Source organism: Leptopilina boulardi, unplaced genomic scaffold (genome assembly GCF_019393585.1).
Source record: "Leptopilina boulardi isolate dan_hultmark-lab unplaced genomic scaffold, ZJU_Lbou_2.1 LbouV2_231, whole genome shotgun sequence".
Lineage (NCBI taxonomy): Eukaryota > Metazoa > Arthropoda > Insecta > Hymenoptera > Figitidae > Leptopilina > Leptopilina boulardi.
In genome coordinates, this window is record NW_026137787.1 from 131186 (window position 1) to 147556 (window position 16371).

Below are 16371 nucleotides of genomic sequence, written 5' to 3' on the forward strand. Positions count from 1 at the left end.
AAAAGTGACTCATATAAAAGTCAGGTGCAGAAACTGCACTCGAAATATGTCTTGTCATAATAAAATTATTACTATTAATTATAATTGAAGAACATTGACAAAAATATTGGAAAGTGTTTTCACGAAAGGGGAAAAAATAATTTAAAAATTTTTTTATAACAAAATTTATTTATAAAATTAATTTCTTAAATCAAATAATGATTGATTAAACAATGATTTTTGTCTTCTGTTTGGTGACAGCGGTGGGATTTTTTAACCTCTCATTATTTTGTAAACAATTCTTAACAATTGATCAACCTTATTAAATTTAATTCAGTAACAATTGAATTTCTTCTAAACTTTTTCCTTTTGTTTCGGGTAAAAATTTTAAACAAATCATTAATAATGAAAAAGAAATGAGCGCATAAATCCAAAATGTTCCATAAATATCAAAAATTCTAATGCCACTAGCAAAACTAAGTTTCAATAAAACTTCAAAAAATTTTGACATTATAGAAATAAAAGACAAAGCAGGACCTTTTATTTGTGTTGAAAATAATTCTCCAGAAAGTATCATTGTTGTACTAACTAAAATATCAGTTGTTATGAGAAAAATAATAATTGCCAACAATGGTGTCCAAGCGATAGTTGTTAAATTTTTTACATATAAATAATTTTTCATAAAAAAAAATAAACCCAAATAAAATAAACTTATAAAACTAATGCAACTGCCAATTATAATGACATATCGTCTGCCAAATATGTCAGCCAAATAAAGAATTGGCACGACAAATACAATTGATGATGTAGCGACAATTACAGTTGAATATTCTGGTGCCAAAGAAAATCCAGTGTACATGAAAATTTCCTGCAGATAAATTATAATGACCCCATTGCCTGAGAAAAGAACACCCAATTTTATTGTTACCATGATAATAAATCCTTTTCGATAACATTTATTTTGAATAATATTTTTCAATGTTAATTTTGAACGCTTTTCATCCTCAATACATTCCCTCATACTTTTCACTTGTAACTTTATTGTTTGTGGATCATTATTTTTACGAAGTTTTGATAAACTTTTAATTGCCTCATCTTCCCGATTAACTTTTAAATAAAAATATGGTGATTCTGGAATTTGAAAAAAGGGAATAATAAATGCTGGTTGCATTAAAAGTATCACCAAATTCATTGTGTCATATGAAAAAAAAGCACCAAGAAACATTGAACAAATACTTCCAAATGATGATGAGAACCATAAAATGGACATTATTAAGCCACGATTATCTTTTTCAACAATTTCAATTACAAAAATTACTTGCGTTACAACCATAGCTCCAATGCTAAATCCACCAATTATTCGTGCTGAATATAGTGTAATTATATTTTGGGCAATTAAAACTAAAGTACACGATACTATTTGTGGAAGTGTGAAAAAAATTATAGTATACTTTCTACCAAAACGATCAATTAACAATGGATAGGTGAGAAAACCAATAATTTCTCCGATATTAAAAATGGAAGCAAGCCACGAAATTTGATCTTCTGAAACTGGAAATTTGAAATCATCACTTATTAAAAATGACAACGCTGGAGTCATCCACATTTCTAATGCCGACAGTCCTATACTCATTAGAATAACTGGAAATAAAAGAAAATAACTTATATTAAGTTTTGCAAAAATATATTACTATGATTTTTTTTATTTAACATATTTAGCTTTTAAAATTTTTATGAATGATTTAAATTCAATTTAAATTTTTAACAATTTCTTTTTGACAAAATTATCGCCCTATAAAAACGGCACTGAACGTGAAAATGATAAAGATTGATTTTAAAATACTTTGTTCTCGAAACACGGACACTTTTTACAAAATCGACTAAAACACCAAGAATCCTTATCTTATAAATTTTCTAAATTTGAAAGATTGAGCAAATTTATACAAAATCGCGATTACAAAAAGAAAAGTAATATAATGACAGGTTTATTACGTCCTGCCGCCGTCAGATGGCAGAAACATGCAGGGAGCATAAAGTCGCAATTCAAAATATTTACAAAATATTTGTATTTTTCGATACTATAAATTTGCTAAACGCCGCAAAGGGAGGGCAAACATCACTCTTTCTCGCAGTTGAAGTGCCACTAGATTTGTATATAAGAAGTGAACTAAAATTTTTTTCTCGTTGAAATATTTTTCTGCCCAATGTCTCTCTTATTTATTAGAATGTGAGACAAATTTTTTTTTTGGAAGAAATGGTTTCACTGATATTGTGATGACTATTTTTTTATTTTAATTTAATTATTAAATATAAAATAATAATAATAACTATTAAAAAATACGCCAATGGTATTTTTCTCATTGGGAATTCATTTTTATTCATTTCAATTCGTCGTGACAAATCAGTAAGCGGGATTCAGAAGAATTCAACCAAAAGTCAATTTATTTTATTAATTAGTTTTTTTTACTGGCTAAGTATACTCACATATATTCTCTTAATTTTTTAAGGCACATTTTTTATGCAAAGAAAAATATTTTTTTCATTATTATTAGAAATTGTATTATCTAAAGATAAACAAAAAGCATTATTTTTTTGAAAATGACAAATTTTTAATCTTAAATTTAAAAAAAAAAACTAAAAAAAATTTTTTGATTGAAAATCGAAGTTTGAAAATCAAAGAAGTTATTAACGCAAAAAAAAATCCAAGGTGCAACTCTGGATTGCCATCAAACGGAAAAAAGTTAAAGAACCTCGAAATTAACATACAATGAAAATAGAATTTATTAGAGTCTGTTAATTCAAATGTCGCAATTAAATTAATTCAATTTTAACTCATCTTTGACAACCAGTAGGTCACACACGCGTCTAAACAATTTTCAATCATGGAGAAAAAACGAATTTTCAGAAATAGTAGGGGAGAGTGGGGAGTCATGCTCCACCTTAATTTTTTTATTATGGAAATTTTAATATGACAAATTTCAACTATTGGCATAATCTTTTCTCGTTAAGAACTAACTTTTTAAGTGGTACCCCGTCATCTTTGGAAGCATTTTTCGAGTCTTTACAGATAGTGAGTTAAAATTTTTTTCTAAAAGTTTTTTTGTCTCTTTATGTTTAGGTCATTTCCACTAATTTTTTTCAAAACGATCACAATGTTTAATGCATAAAAATTAGTTGTCATTAATAACTTTTGACGTACAAAAAAAAATTTGCATAAACATTCGATGTATTAATTAAATTAAATTCGAGCTGTGCCTCACATTATATTTAACAGTTTTTAATCCTAATACGCACTTTCTATTTTTATTTTTCATTATTTATGAATAATTAGAATTTTTTATGCAATTTAAATATATTGTTCTTTAGTGAAATGAGACTTTTTACATCTGTATTCACTGTAAATGAAATTAATTATCAAGTTTCATTCAATTATTTTTAAAATAATTTAATTTTATCTAAATTATCTAAAATTAATCTTATATTATCTTATATATTACTTTATTTTGTGTAAGTTATCTTACTTTTTCACATTTCATAATTTAAATAAAGAATATTCTAAAAGATGGCTTTTTCTTCAATTTTTAACGCTAAAGCACAACTCCCCACTCTCCCCTACTGAACACTAGATATTTTAAGGCTAATAATTAATTTTTAGAATTTTATATTAAAATTTAAATATGGAGTACTAGGATTTTGTATCGAGTCCTAAAAGTCTAACAATGTGAATCCAGGATGAAATTTGATCAAGTATTCTAAAACTGTTTGGGATTCAGTCAAAAAGTTTTCGAAACCGTATAATCGCAACTTGTTTACTTTCCAAATTTCTAATTCGAAATACGAAACTTTAGGATTCTTCTCCTAAAATTCATCGTGGATTCGCATTCATCAATTACTAAGACTGAATTGATATATTTTTCAAATTTCATTTTTCTCCGTGAACTTTTCAAATTCCTAAAAAATTACAAAAATGCCAGTTAAACACTTTTTCTAAATTAATTAACCTATGAACTACCATGCGTTCAGAGTGATTAAAGCATTTTGAATATCGATTCAAACAATAATTTAGAATTCATAGACTTACAAAGTTTCTTATTACGTCAATGCTAAAGTTGATAATTTCAATTTTATTTTAAATTTTTATCCAAGCACAATTGTTTAGAATATATTTTAATACGAAATTTTTTATTTATAAAGAAAAAATTGTATTTAAAGGGTTAATATATTCATTAAGAAGTTAAAGTATTCATTAAATTTTCAGCAAAAAAATATGCGAGTTTATAACTACGTTTCAGGTACAGACAACCCAGTAACTTGGAACTATTTAAAAGACTACCTTCGTACTCACACGGAGAGAAAAGGCGTAGTGAGACTTACTAGACAGAAATAGTTAAAGCCGAATAGCAGGGCTAACTGATTAACTAGTTGCCCTTACTAAACGAATAGTTAGAATTACTACGCCAACTAGTTGGAAAAACTTGGGTATTTAGTTAACGTCAAAATAGTTATTCCTACTAGACAGCCAGTTTGACGTACTAGACGGCATGGTATAATGCGAACGTGGTATTTCTAACTACTTCGTTTAGTAAGTGTTACAAATTATTCCGATGGAACAACTATGCCCTAGTAGTCAATGACATTATAATAAATTTTTGTAGCACATACAAATGGTAAAAGGGTTACATAAAGTTTTATTATTTAGTTAATTAATTAATAAGACATAGTAGGGGAGACCGAGGAGGAAAGTAACAGAGGAGGAAAGTAACAAAGCTTATAACTTTTAAACAAATTATCGGATAGACATGGTTCAAACATATTTTTAGTCGGCACTGTTCCCCCTTCCTCCTCCATAGTGTGTCCGAGCCTGACAGGAAAGGTTAGGTCTGATTCCGGTGTGACGTGCAGAAAAAACGTCAAAAGTAAGTTTTCGTTCAAATTTTCAAAGTCTCGTATTTCTTTAATTTTATTGTTTTTCAAAATGTGCCTTTCGTTATTTTGTAGCCTTATTATCTGTCTTTAAGTTGTGCTTAAACAAACAATTTAACATTTCTGTAGTTTTAACTTTTTTGTTGACATACAAGAAAAAAGCGACCGAGGAGGAAAGTAACACGCTACTTTTCTCCTGTTGTCGATATTGTCCATGTTTTAACTAATGATTGAAGCAAATCGTATTTAATTTTACGAATAACAGAGATTTATTTAAGAAAAACCTGTGATCTAGGTAAGCATAAAATATCTTTAAGAAAAAAAATGAGCTAAATTCATAAAATGTTCGAAATATGTGCTAAATATGTCCCAAATATGTGCCAAATAAGTATAAAGTGTACTTAAACTTTTATGTGTTCCTAATAAAAATATTTCTAATTAATAATAGTCATTAGTCTAAAGAATTTTACATAATTTTATACTGTTACTTTCCTCCTAGGAGCTTGTTACTTTCCTCCTCGGGGGTGAGGAGGAAAGTAACAGATGAAGAGCTTGCGTAAAAGTTATACTGTGAACTGTCAATTTATTATAAATGTTTAATTCAAATTTTATTTAAAAGGTGAATGTCCAAGCTTTCATTTAATATATTGGACAAATTTATCCGACAAATATTTTTAACGTTAGCATAAAAAAACTGATTTTTGTTACTTTCCTCCTCGGTCTCCCCTACGTAATGAATTTTATTTTTTACTTTTTATTTATAATATATATATATATATATATATATATATATATATATATATATATATATATATATATATATATATATATGTGACGTTCCATGAGGAAAGGGACCTTAGCTGCAATAGACGCATTTTCCAGAAAAGGTATTTAAAGTAGAGCGTCCCTGATTGGTTGAGACCCTCCATCAAAAATCAGCCCCACCACCTTACTACTACATCGTTCCTACAGCTCACGCTTACGACAAGTATACTAGTAGTAGTAGTGGTGGGGATGGTTTCTGTAGTCCGTGCTGGAACGCGATTAACATGGTCATGATTAATGCTTTATAACAAAAAAACTAAATAGAAAAGTACAATTTTTAACTTTTGTATCTGAAAGAGCAACTCAAGATCTATCGACTGATATCAAAAACTCAATTTTCATTTTTTTGCAGCTAAGGTCCCTTTCCTCATGGAACGTCATATATATATATATATATATATAAAAATAATAATAAATAAATTTCATTATTATTTTGCAAAGATAAAATAAAATTATTATTAATTATTTAATTAATAATGCAATACGTAACCCTTTTTTTACTTACTATTTATACATAAACATATACATTTGATTTGATTTATATATACGAACTAGGAATAATTTGGAAATTACAAATTGCACATTTTAAAATACAGCTTTGTTTATAATTGTCAAAAAATTTCTTAAATTACATTTGTAGTAACACATTAGCAAATAAAATTATTTAAAAAAATGGGGATTTATGCAATTTAATTTAATTAAAGAAACATTATTTGCGGAATGAAAATTCAAAGAAAAAACAATGTATTTTTTTCCCACCATTTATTAACAATGTTTTCCAAGCACAATATTGATAGTTTGCATTCATCAATCAGACTGTATTTGACTTTCAATTCTCAATAATATTCACTGAATTCAAGTAGTTAAAATAGATCTACATATCAAAGTGAGTTACAAAAAAATCATTGTTTTTCTACCTAAGAGATATATAAAATTTTCACAAAAATAAAAACAACTTCAAATAATAAATTTCTAAAACAATCACTTAAGCCCTACAGCATCGTAGAAATTTTGTTGTATTTAAAAAGTAAACTATTTTTAACAATTTCAGAACTATTTCTTCACAGTGTTTAAATCGTCAGTAAATATTTTTTTGTAATCAAAATAATTTGAATCAAACATAAAAAAAAATAATAATTCTTCAGTTATGACAGAAATTCAGGAGTTTTACAATGGTCAAAGTGTATTTATCACTGGTAATAAGATTAAAGATTTTATTGCTTAAAATATATTTTTATTTCTTAAATTTTAATAATTTGTAGCTTTTTATAATGAATAGAATAGGGAAAAAGCTTTAATTTTTAATTTTAATTCAAATATATAGGCGGAACAGGATTTTTCGGGAAAATTCTTATCGAAAAACTCCTTCGTTCATGTTCAAAGATAAAAGTAATTTATATTTTAATTCGTCCAAAAAAAGGAAAAACAATTCACGATCGAATGAGTGAAATAATAAATTTACAGGTGAGAGACATTTTTATATTGAACAATGAAATTATTTGTAATATATATGTGCGGCTGAGAATTATAATTACTGTTCCTCGTATGTAATATTTTATAATATATGTATGAAACATTTGTTATTTTTTATATTAACAAAAACAGATTAATTTTTTTGTTGTAATTATATAGTGAAAAATCAGTTTCAATTTTTGAAGAATTTTTTATTACTACCGTATTTAAAGTTATTCTATTATTTCAAACACTATTAGCAAAATCAATTTTAAAATACTTTAAATTGTTAAATAGATGTTTGAACCTTTAAAACAAATAGAACCCATGTTTGAGAGAAAAATTGTACCACTAGCTGGCGATATAATAGAACCTAATTTTGGTCTGGCGTCTGAAGATTTAGAGTTAATTAAGAAAGAGGTAAATCAATATATTAAGTAATTACACTTTCGATGAATGTAAGTCAGATAATTCTATAAATAGATAAATAAAAAAAAATTATTTATAGGTTTCAATCATATTTCATGCAGCAGCAACTACAAGATTTGACGAGAAATTGAAAATTGCACTGAAAATAAATGTGGATAGTGTGAAAACTATGATTGACATTTGCAAAGAATGCAAAAATTTAAAGGTATAAGTAAAAATATTTAATAGGAAAATTTTACATTAAAATTGGATTTCATAATTATTTATCATGAATTTGTTTTAAAATATAGTCTTTTGTATACGTATCAACAGCATTTAGTAATTGCATTTATGAGCATGTAGAAGAAAAAGTATATCCAGGGCCATTATCACATGAAAAACTAGCTGAACTTGTTGGTGTCATGGACCAATTAAATATGCCCAAAAAAGAAGAAATCAAATTCACAAAATTGTATGTAAAGAAGAATCTAATTTTTTTTTTTTCAGAAAGTATCCAAAATTAAAAACAAATTGATTGTGAATATTTTTCAGGGTGATTGGCAAATTTCCTAATACATATTGTTTTACAAAATCAATAGCAGAAGATCTCATTAGCAAAAGTGCAAAAGATCTTCCAGTCTCCATTTACAGATTTTCAATTGGTAGTTATATTTAATTTTGTAAACAAAATTATTAACTCTAATAATGAATTTATCTTTTCCATAGCAATGGCAGCTTTAAAAGAACCTTTAGAAGGATGGGTGGATGCAAATCAAGCATTAAATCAAACTTTCATTGGAATAGGTTTAGGTATTATTCGAGTGATGAGTGCAAAAAAAAACACAAATATGGAAACTGTACCGATTGATTTCGCTTGTTCTTGTTTAATTGCTTCTGCATGGGAAACATCAAATGTTAAAAATAAGTAAGTTTATATATTTAAAAATAATGATATGCTTTTTATGGATAAAAAATAATTTGAAAAAAAAATTCTAAGGTTTTCTTTTTATTTATAGAATTTTGAATACAGCTTAATAGATTTTAGAAAATATTTCAACACCAAATTTTTCATTATTCTTAAAAAAAAGATGACCTTAGGGTTTAATGTATTTTTTTAAAATTGAAAAACTTTATCGAATTTTCAGTAAAGAAAAAAATTTGCAAGTTTATAACTACGTTTCCGGTACAGACAACCCAGTAACTTGGAACTATTTAAGAGACTACTTTTGCACTCAACGATACAATTTAGCAATAAACAAAGCAGTCTACCATCCTGAAGTTATGATATTTGAATCTATTCATTTATTTATTTTTTTTCACTACATATTTCATTTCCTTCCAGCTGTTATAGGAGATATAATTTTAAGAATATTAGGTCGAAAACCAATGTAAGTGAAAAATGTCTAGATATACCATACTAAAAATATCCAAAATAATTATTCCAACTTTTGAAAGTTGTTGAAACTTAAAATTTCTAGAACAAAAAGAGAAAACTTTTTATTAGATTTATTTAAATTGAAATTTGTAATTATATATTTTTATACAGGTTATACAAAATTTTTAAGAAAGGAACTAAACTGGCATTAGTCATAAGATTCTTTTCTAACCGGGAATGGAAATTTGACACAGACAATGTTAAATTATTGTGGGGAAAACTTTCTGTAAATGATAAGAAATTATTCAATTTTGATATCACATCTTTTACTTGGGATAAGATGATTAGCACACACTGTAATGGAACTAAAAAGTACGTTTTGGGATTGGAATTAAATGAAAAAGAAAGAGAATTAGGTGAACGTAAACTAAGAAGGTAAAAATTTCATAAATAAAAAAAAACAAATAAGAATATTACTTTTAAATTATATTCAGAAAAAATTATGCTATTTAAATATTTCAGATTATTCTATATTCATCAAGTAGTTCGAGGAATATTCTATTCTACTGTCTTGTGGATTCTTTGGAAAATTTATAATCTATTATTTAATAGATTGTAACAATCTGAAGCAATTTTTGTTTCTGTAAATTTATACAAAATATACAGACTCTATTATCCTAATATATTATAGATATACAATAACGCACTCATTTAGAATACTACGAATGTGCATATTTCAAAAAATAGCACTGTTCCTGCATGTTTCTGCCATCTGACGGCGGCATGACGTAATAAACCTGTCATTATATTACATTCCGTTTTGCAATCGCGTTTTTGTATGGATTCGCACAATCTTTCGAATTTAGGAAATTTATAAGATAAGGATCCTTACAGTTTTTGTGTCCGTGTTATATTATTATTAATATTTCTATATCTAGATAAAATTAATGATATGAAAAAAAGGTGGGTAAAAAGTTGCAAAGATAGAGGATAAAGTAAATAGTAAAATATTTAAAATAGTAAAAGTAATATTTTAGTAACATTTTTATCCATCACAAATTTATCCTTTACCCTGTATCTTAACGACTTTTATCATCTATCTTTACAACTTTTTACCCACCTTTTTTTCTGTGATAAACATTCTATTTTTTTTAAATGCTACCCAAAAAAATGTACTAATAAATCTTTAGTTACCACTAAAGTATAAAGACCACTGTACACATTGATATCCATTGTTTAGATGTTCTTTAACATTTGCTTTGCTCTCTTGGGGGATATGCCACACAAATTTTTTCCTAAAATTGAAACATCTCTTATTTGTATGACAATAAAAAATTAAATAAATTCAAAAAATTTAATTAAAATTAAAATAACATTTTTTATGAAATTATTTTTTTCAATTTTAATTAATGAATGATTTTGTATATGATAATTAAAAATTTAATACTTACATGTTGAAATTGAACTTTTACCTAATATATATATAAAATTACAGAAACTTATAATTAAAACAAATTTCTTATATTTAATAAAATATATCTAATTTGTTCTTTGTAGATAATTCACAGAAAATTACTGTATTTCGTTTTTTTTTACATTGTTTTTATTAACACTTTTGTTTTACAAGTAAATAATATTGACTAGAAATTGTTCATGTTAAAGGTCTATTTGAAAGACCTCCAATACCTATTCTTTTCGTATGAATCGATTCAGGAATAGTTAATATCTTATCTGATAGTAGTAAAGAAGATTATACCAAAGATAAGTGCTTTGCATATATTTGCGGAAATGGAACAAAATTATATTGCCTTCAATAAAAATCCTTAAATTAATTAAAATCAACTTTATTATATTTTTAATATTATTTATATAAAAAAAACAAGTTAAAAAAATTATGAATTCTAATATTTGGAAAAAAAGTAGTATACTATTTTTATAAAAAAGTAAATTGACTATTTATATAAAGAATGAAAATAAATAAATTTGAATTTTTTAAAAATAATAATAAATTTAATTTACTGTCTTTTTTTTCATTTATAAAAAAAACTTAGGTTAATCATATAATTTTTTAAGAACTTATTTCTATAATAGAATTTATTTTATTTTATTATTATTTTTAATTTATTTTATTGATTAATGAAGTGAAATAATTTTTATTTGTATATTAAATTTTTTTTCTGAAACTAATGTCTTAATTGCACCATATTGCATGAAATGTTTGCAGCTACTGAAACATTTCAAAGATACGAAATTTAAGAACGTTTTCATTTGCACTCTCTGAAGTCTGGCCTTTGAGCTTTCCTTGATTTATTCCTTTTCGCTTCGTTTAACGAAAGCTTTCCGTTCCTCTGTGCAAATAGAGTAACTCGTATTGGAAGAAGGTTGTTCAAAAGTAACTACTACCAAAGCGTTTCTCGTTAAAATGACTTAACTATACAAATGTCTATTATTTTTTGGTACAAAAACATTATCAAATAAACATCAAATATTATTGATTTAGCTGAATAAACATTTATTTTAATATGATACACTAAAAATATCTTTATATATTTTTTTTCTTCCCTTTGTTAAAGTTCTGATCTTTATAAGTATTTTTTTTTTATTATAATAGTCATAGGTTTAAAACATCGTTTGCTTGATATATCGATATTTCGATATATTTTTACTTCGATTTTTCAATATTACAATATATCGTTTAAACGATATATAGATGATTTGGTATATTGTTTAATCAATATAACGATTTGTTTTATTTATCGTTTGTTCGATATATCGATTTTTCAGATATATCGATATTTTAATATTTACTACTTGAGATGATTAATATAATAGCGTGAATATAATGCATAATATATATAGCATAATATTTATTGGATTTCAGACATATTTATACATATATTTCACTCATTGAGTCAATTAAATAGTATTTATTTATTTTGTGTTCAACTAGTTTATTTAATAGAAATAAAAATTATTCGATTCAAGTAAATATTACTATAAATATCTATTATTTAAATTGAAAAAATTTTTTCAAGTGTGCAAAAAACTACAAACCACTTTTGCTATCCATCTGCTCATTTTATAAAATAAATATTTTTGTTAGATTTCGTAAGTTAAAGATAGTGCAAAAAATATTTTTATAAATATAATATATTATAAAAGTAGTAATTGACATTGTTTAAAGAATAAACTTCATCTTAAGAAATAAGAACCTTATAAACAAACTTACCTTTGAATTTTTCCACGTAACTGGAAAATCCCCAGCCTGATAATAAATTTTCTACACTCATGAGATAACTTTTAAACTTAAATTTACTTGTCATACCATCTAAAAGATCTATAGCAAATAAATGTCAGACATTTTGATAACCTGGTACCCGGAACAGTTGCATTCACTGAAACGGTAGTGCTGTCAAAAGAACTGTTTAGTAATACGAACTATAACGAACTAAACGCCGTTTAGTTATAGCGACTGCAATTAAAGTTGTTCTGACCATACACGGAAAAACTTTGTGCAAGAATCATTCCTAAATTTGTTCAGGAACTGAGGATATGAGAATAATTTAAGAAATCTTATTTATATTTTCTTTGAAAAATTCTAAGCAGTATTTCTATAAGAATTGTAGAGAAATTTAAGACAACTTTCTAAACTCACTACAGAAAGTCTTGAACTTGTTTTAGAATAAATTTTTACGTTTGCGAGAAAAAAAAATTTACTCTGGGAGGACTCGATCCCACGTCCTCGAGTGTCCAAAAACTGCGCTTTACATCTCTAAGCTACCTTAGCAGCTTTTGGTATTATGCATTGGAAACATATTAGACGCAACCAATCCCTGCCTAGTGCTTGGTTACTGTACTGTGTCTTCTAAAACAGTTCAAGAAACTTTCAACACCCAGTGACTGAGATATTCCAATCGCGGCATTAACAAGAAGTCTTCCAATGTCATAATAAAAATACAAGTATTTTCCTGAATAATTTTTGTATTTTTCTGTAAATTTTGCAGAATTTTTCTCATATCCTCAGTTCCTGAACAAATTTAGGAATGATTCTTGAACAAAGTTTTTCCGTGTATTTTTGCCTACTAAACGCGATCAGTGGCCATCACTGTAACTCTTCTCTCCGTGTATATAATTTTTTTCGAATTTATTTATAAAAAAATTTTTTTATAGAAATTTTTGACATATTGATCCTTTTTAATACATTGTTTGGTCGATATATCGATTCATAAATCGTTTGATGGGTAATTCTTAATTTCGATTTTCAGATATTTTGGTATATTACGATACAGTGGAACCTCGATTATCCGAACCGAAAAACATTTTATCCGAACTTCTGTTATCCGAACTATTTTTTGGTCTCCCAAATTTTATATTTTATTTTCTCTATTTATTTTATCATTCATTCATTTCTGAGAAGAATGCGTGATTTGGCATGTAAAAAACGAATAGATGCTATCTTTCAAAGCAAAATAACCAAATTTATGCCAAAAAAATATTAAAAATTTTCGAATTTTCTGATTTTTTAATATATTATTAATTAATATATATTTACATATATGTATATACTTATGTATATTTAAAAACATATGTATTAAGTTAAATATATAGTTCAACTGTACATTTTTTACTTTAATTATAAAAAAAATTAAAATCTCTATTATCCGAATTTTCGATTATCCAAACCCGGCCTTCCCTAGATTAGTTCGGATAATCGAGGTTCCACTGTAGTTCGATTTTTCAACATTTCGATAGTTGAATATAGTTCCGATAGTTTGATATATCGATTGAATATATTGATCCATCAATTTTATATATCGTTTGGTCGATATATCGATTATTTAATACATTGCTGGTAATATTGATACTTATTTCGATATTTCGATAGTTTAAAACAAAGTTTGATCGATATATCGAAGATTTTAATCGGTTATTCTAGTTTAAAAAAATGAAATATTTCTATACTTACTATTAACATTGCAACAAACATAACTTGAAGAACATAAAATTGAAGGTTTATTCTGAAGCTCATAAAATTTTTGTTCTCTGATCTTGTAACTCAGTTAAGTTATTCTGGAAATCAATTCTATATCGTCTTATTAAAGTAGTCCACCAAGTTTTAGAATTCAAATTTGATTTTAAGGAAAGCTATATGCAAGTTGTTGAAAAGTGAAGCAGAATTTTCACTTGGTAATATATATATATATATATATATATATATATATATATATCGTGACCGGAAACTTATTCAATTGAATTAGAAAGGGTCCATCAAGTTTGCAACTGTTCAGTTCGGAATCGTCCAGTGAAGCGTGCACAGAGTAAATGTCATTAGCAGTCTACTCGAATAACTAAATTAGGCTCTACAAGCACCCCAAGGTGGCTCTTAGAACAGTTTTACAATTGTTCTGCCCCAATCTCTTATAATTACAAATTCACAGCCTTCACTTTAAATCAAAACTCTTCGTAGTTCTTATTCTAAGTTTAACGCAGTAGAAGATTTGCTTTCATCAAGCAAGACTACTTGGCATTTCAAATATATACTCTTTTTAAATTGTAAAAAAAAATTAATTTCAATGAAAAAGACTCAAAAGATTATGAACCTTTAAAAAAAGGGTTAAAATTAAAATGAACAGTTGACGATTTTTTTCCTTTAAATTAACCCTCTCAAGGCTTAAGACTATTTACTTTTAGCTGAATTTTTATTTGCGTTCAACTGAATTTCCATTTAACCGATTTTTCATATTACGGCATTTTTAATTAACCGAAAATTCATTTAACATAATTTCTATTTGATTATTATTAAAAATCAAATAAACATTAAAGGATTTAAATGCTTATAGAATATTTATTTATTACAAACACTTAGAGAGAAACTCATTTATCTTATATAATATAAAAAATTTATAATTTTCATAAAAGTGAAAAATCTTTATTTCCTCTATTCAAATTATTATTATTAATGAAAACCCATTGGGAAATTGCCAAGACTAAATATTGGCTAAATATTAGACCAGTCATTTTTACCAATATTGGTCCAAGGCTGGGAGTGTAGAGATCAGGCACGAATTTCAATATTGGCCCAATATTCAACCAATATATTCAAAAATACAAAAAATCAGACTTCAGCCAAGATTAAAAAAATTAATTGTTAAAACTGAAATATAATAAAATTTTTAGTTTAAAGTCAGTTGGGGTAAATGGGGACAAAATCTCTATTTTTCACAAATTACGTAAGTTTCTTCCTTTAAAAGGTAACATTTGTGGGTTTATTTTTATATTTAACTTGTTATTTACGTTCCCAGGATTAATTTTATGCAGCAGAAAACAGTTTAGATAAGCTTTAAACGCATGAAACTGACTGTCTCCATTTACCCCAAGATTTAGAAAATTTCATAAAATTTGGGGTAAATGGGAACAGCATAGTTTCTAAGAAAGTTTTGAGAAAAAAGTTTCCTTAAGTATATTACTGTATTATTAAGGGATGAAAAAACTTGAAAAAAATTTGTAGTAAATATATAATAGTTGAATCCCCATTTACCCCCTGTCCCCATTTACCCCAACTGACCCTATATTTATATATTATATTTTATTATACTTTTATAATATTCTTCGAAAATTCAATTATCTGAAAGCATTTTTTTCAATTGAAAAATTTTGAATTTCAATTTTTGTCTGTAATTTACCGACAATAAATTTTTCGTCAACGGCAATAATCAAAAATTTCAATTAAAAATCGCTTGAAGTTTATTTTTTTTCAAAAATCTGAATTGTAAATCTTTAAAAAATTCAATTACTTTTAAAAAATGTTATCTAAAATTATTTGATAAATTTTATTTTCAATTCTATAAAATTTATTTATTTTCTGAAAGTAAACAAAATTTTTTGAAATTCAATTATGTAATTCTAAAAATTTCAACTATAACTCTTTCAAAATTCAATTATTTTTAATAATTTTAATATTTCATTAAAAATTCAATTATGTAAAAAAGTTTTAAATAAAAACTCAAAAATTGAATTCTTAGCAAAAATGAAAAAAAAATACTACAGCAATTTAAATTTGCAGAAAATAGGTATATTTCAAATTTATAAAATCTTCTGCAATTCAATTATTAAGAAAAAAAAATTAATTTCAATATCTGTAAAACTTAATTATTGTTTGAAAGTTTTTTTACCATTAAAACTAAAAACTATTCCAAAATTTTAAATTCGAATAAATTTCTTTAATCAGACTTGAAAAAATTTTTAAAATGGAACTTTAAGAATTTTTTTTAGAATTTTGCCCTACTTTCCTATAATTTTAAAAATTATTCTTAGTTCGGTTCTAAAATATTCAAAATAAATTTTCTTAATAATATTCTTATAAGGAAATTAATAAAATGAATTTAATATCGAGTGTTATAGTAAGTATC

The 16371-nt window shown here is 25.6% G+C and overlaps 2 protein-coding genes across 2 annotated transcripts; one reads left to right on the forward strand and one right to left on the reverse strand.

The window, feature by feature from the left end:
- Nucleotides 1-134: 134 nt before the first annotated feature.
- On the reverse strand, nucleotides 135-10785 carry LOC127280269 (facilitated trehalose transporter Tret1-2 homolog). Its single transcript, XM_051303165.1, has 3 exons — nucleotides 10414-10785; nucleotides 10157-10257; nucleotides 135-1620 (listed from the first exon to the last, which is right to left on the reverse strand). Coding segments are annotated over exons 1-3 (1416 nt in total). The 5' UTR covers nucleotides 10416-10785; the 3' UTR covers nucleotides 135-307.
- On the forward strand, nucleotides 6496-10335 carry LOC127280268 (fatty acyl-CoA reductase wat-like). The gene is made up of 11 exons (XM_051303164.1): nucleotides 6496-6613; nucleotides 6779-6923; nucleotides 7052-7191; nucleotides 7477-7599; nucleotides 7688-7813; nucleotides 7899-8059; nucleotides 8140-8249; nucleotides 8314-8512; nucleotides 8733-8975; nucleotides 9134-9397; nucleotides 9485-10335. The coding sequence occupies exons 2-11, from the start codon at nucleotides 6875-6877 to the stop codon at nucleotides 9579-9581; spliced, it is 1512 nt and encodes a 503-aa protein (XP_051159121.1). The 5' UTR covers nucleotides 6496-6613; nucleotides 6779-6874; the 3' UTR covers nucleotides 9582-10335.
- Nucleotides 10786-16371: the final 5586 nt, after the last annotated feature.

What these genes read in the sequence shown, in the direction of transcription:
- LOC127280268 (XM_051303164.1), top strand. Translation starts at nt 6,875, where the DNA reads ATGACAGAAATTCAGGAGTTTTACAATGGTCAAAGTGTATTTATCACT. An exon ending in CATTTACAGATTTTCAATTG is followed by an intron (nt 8,250 to 8,313) that starts GTAGTTATATTT and finishes TCTTTTCCATAG; the next exon opens with CAATGGCAGCTTTAAAAGAA. An exon ending in GGTGAACGTAAACTAAGAAG is followed by an intron (nt 9,398 to 9,484) that starts GTAAAAATTTCA and finishes TAAATATTTCAG; the next exon opens with ATTATTCTATATTCATCAAG.
- LOC127280269 (XM_051303165.1), bottom strand. An exon ending in GTGGTCTTTATACTTTAGTG is followed by an intron (nt 1,621 to 10,156) that starts GTAACTAAAGAT and finishes TTTTATTTCCAG; the next exon opens with TTATTCTAATGAGTATAGGA.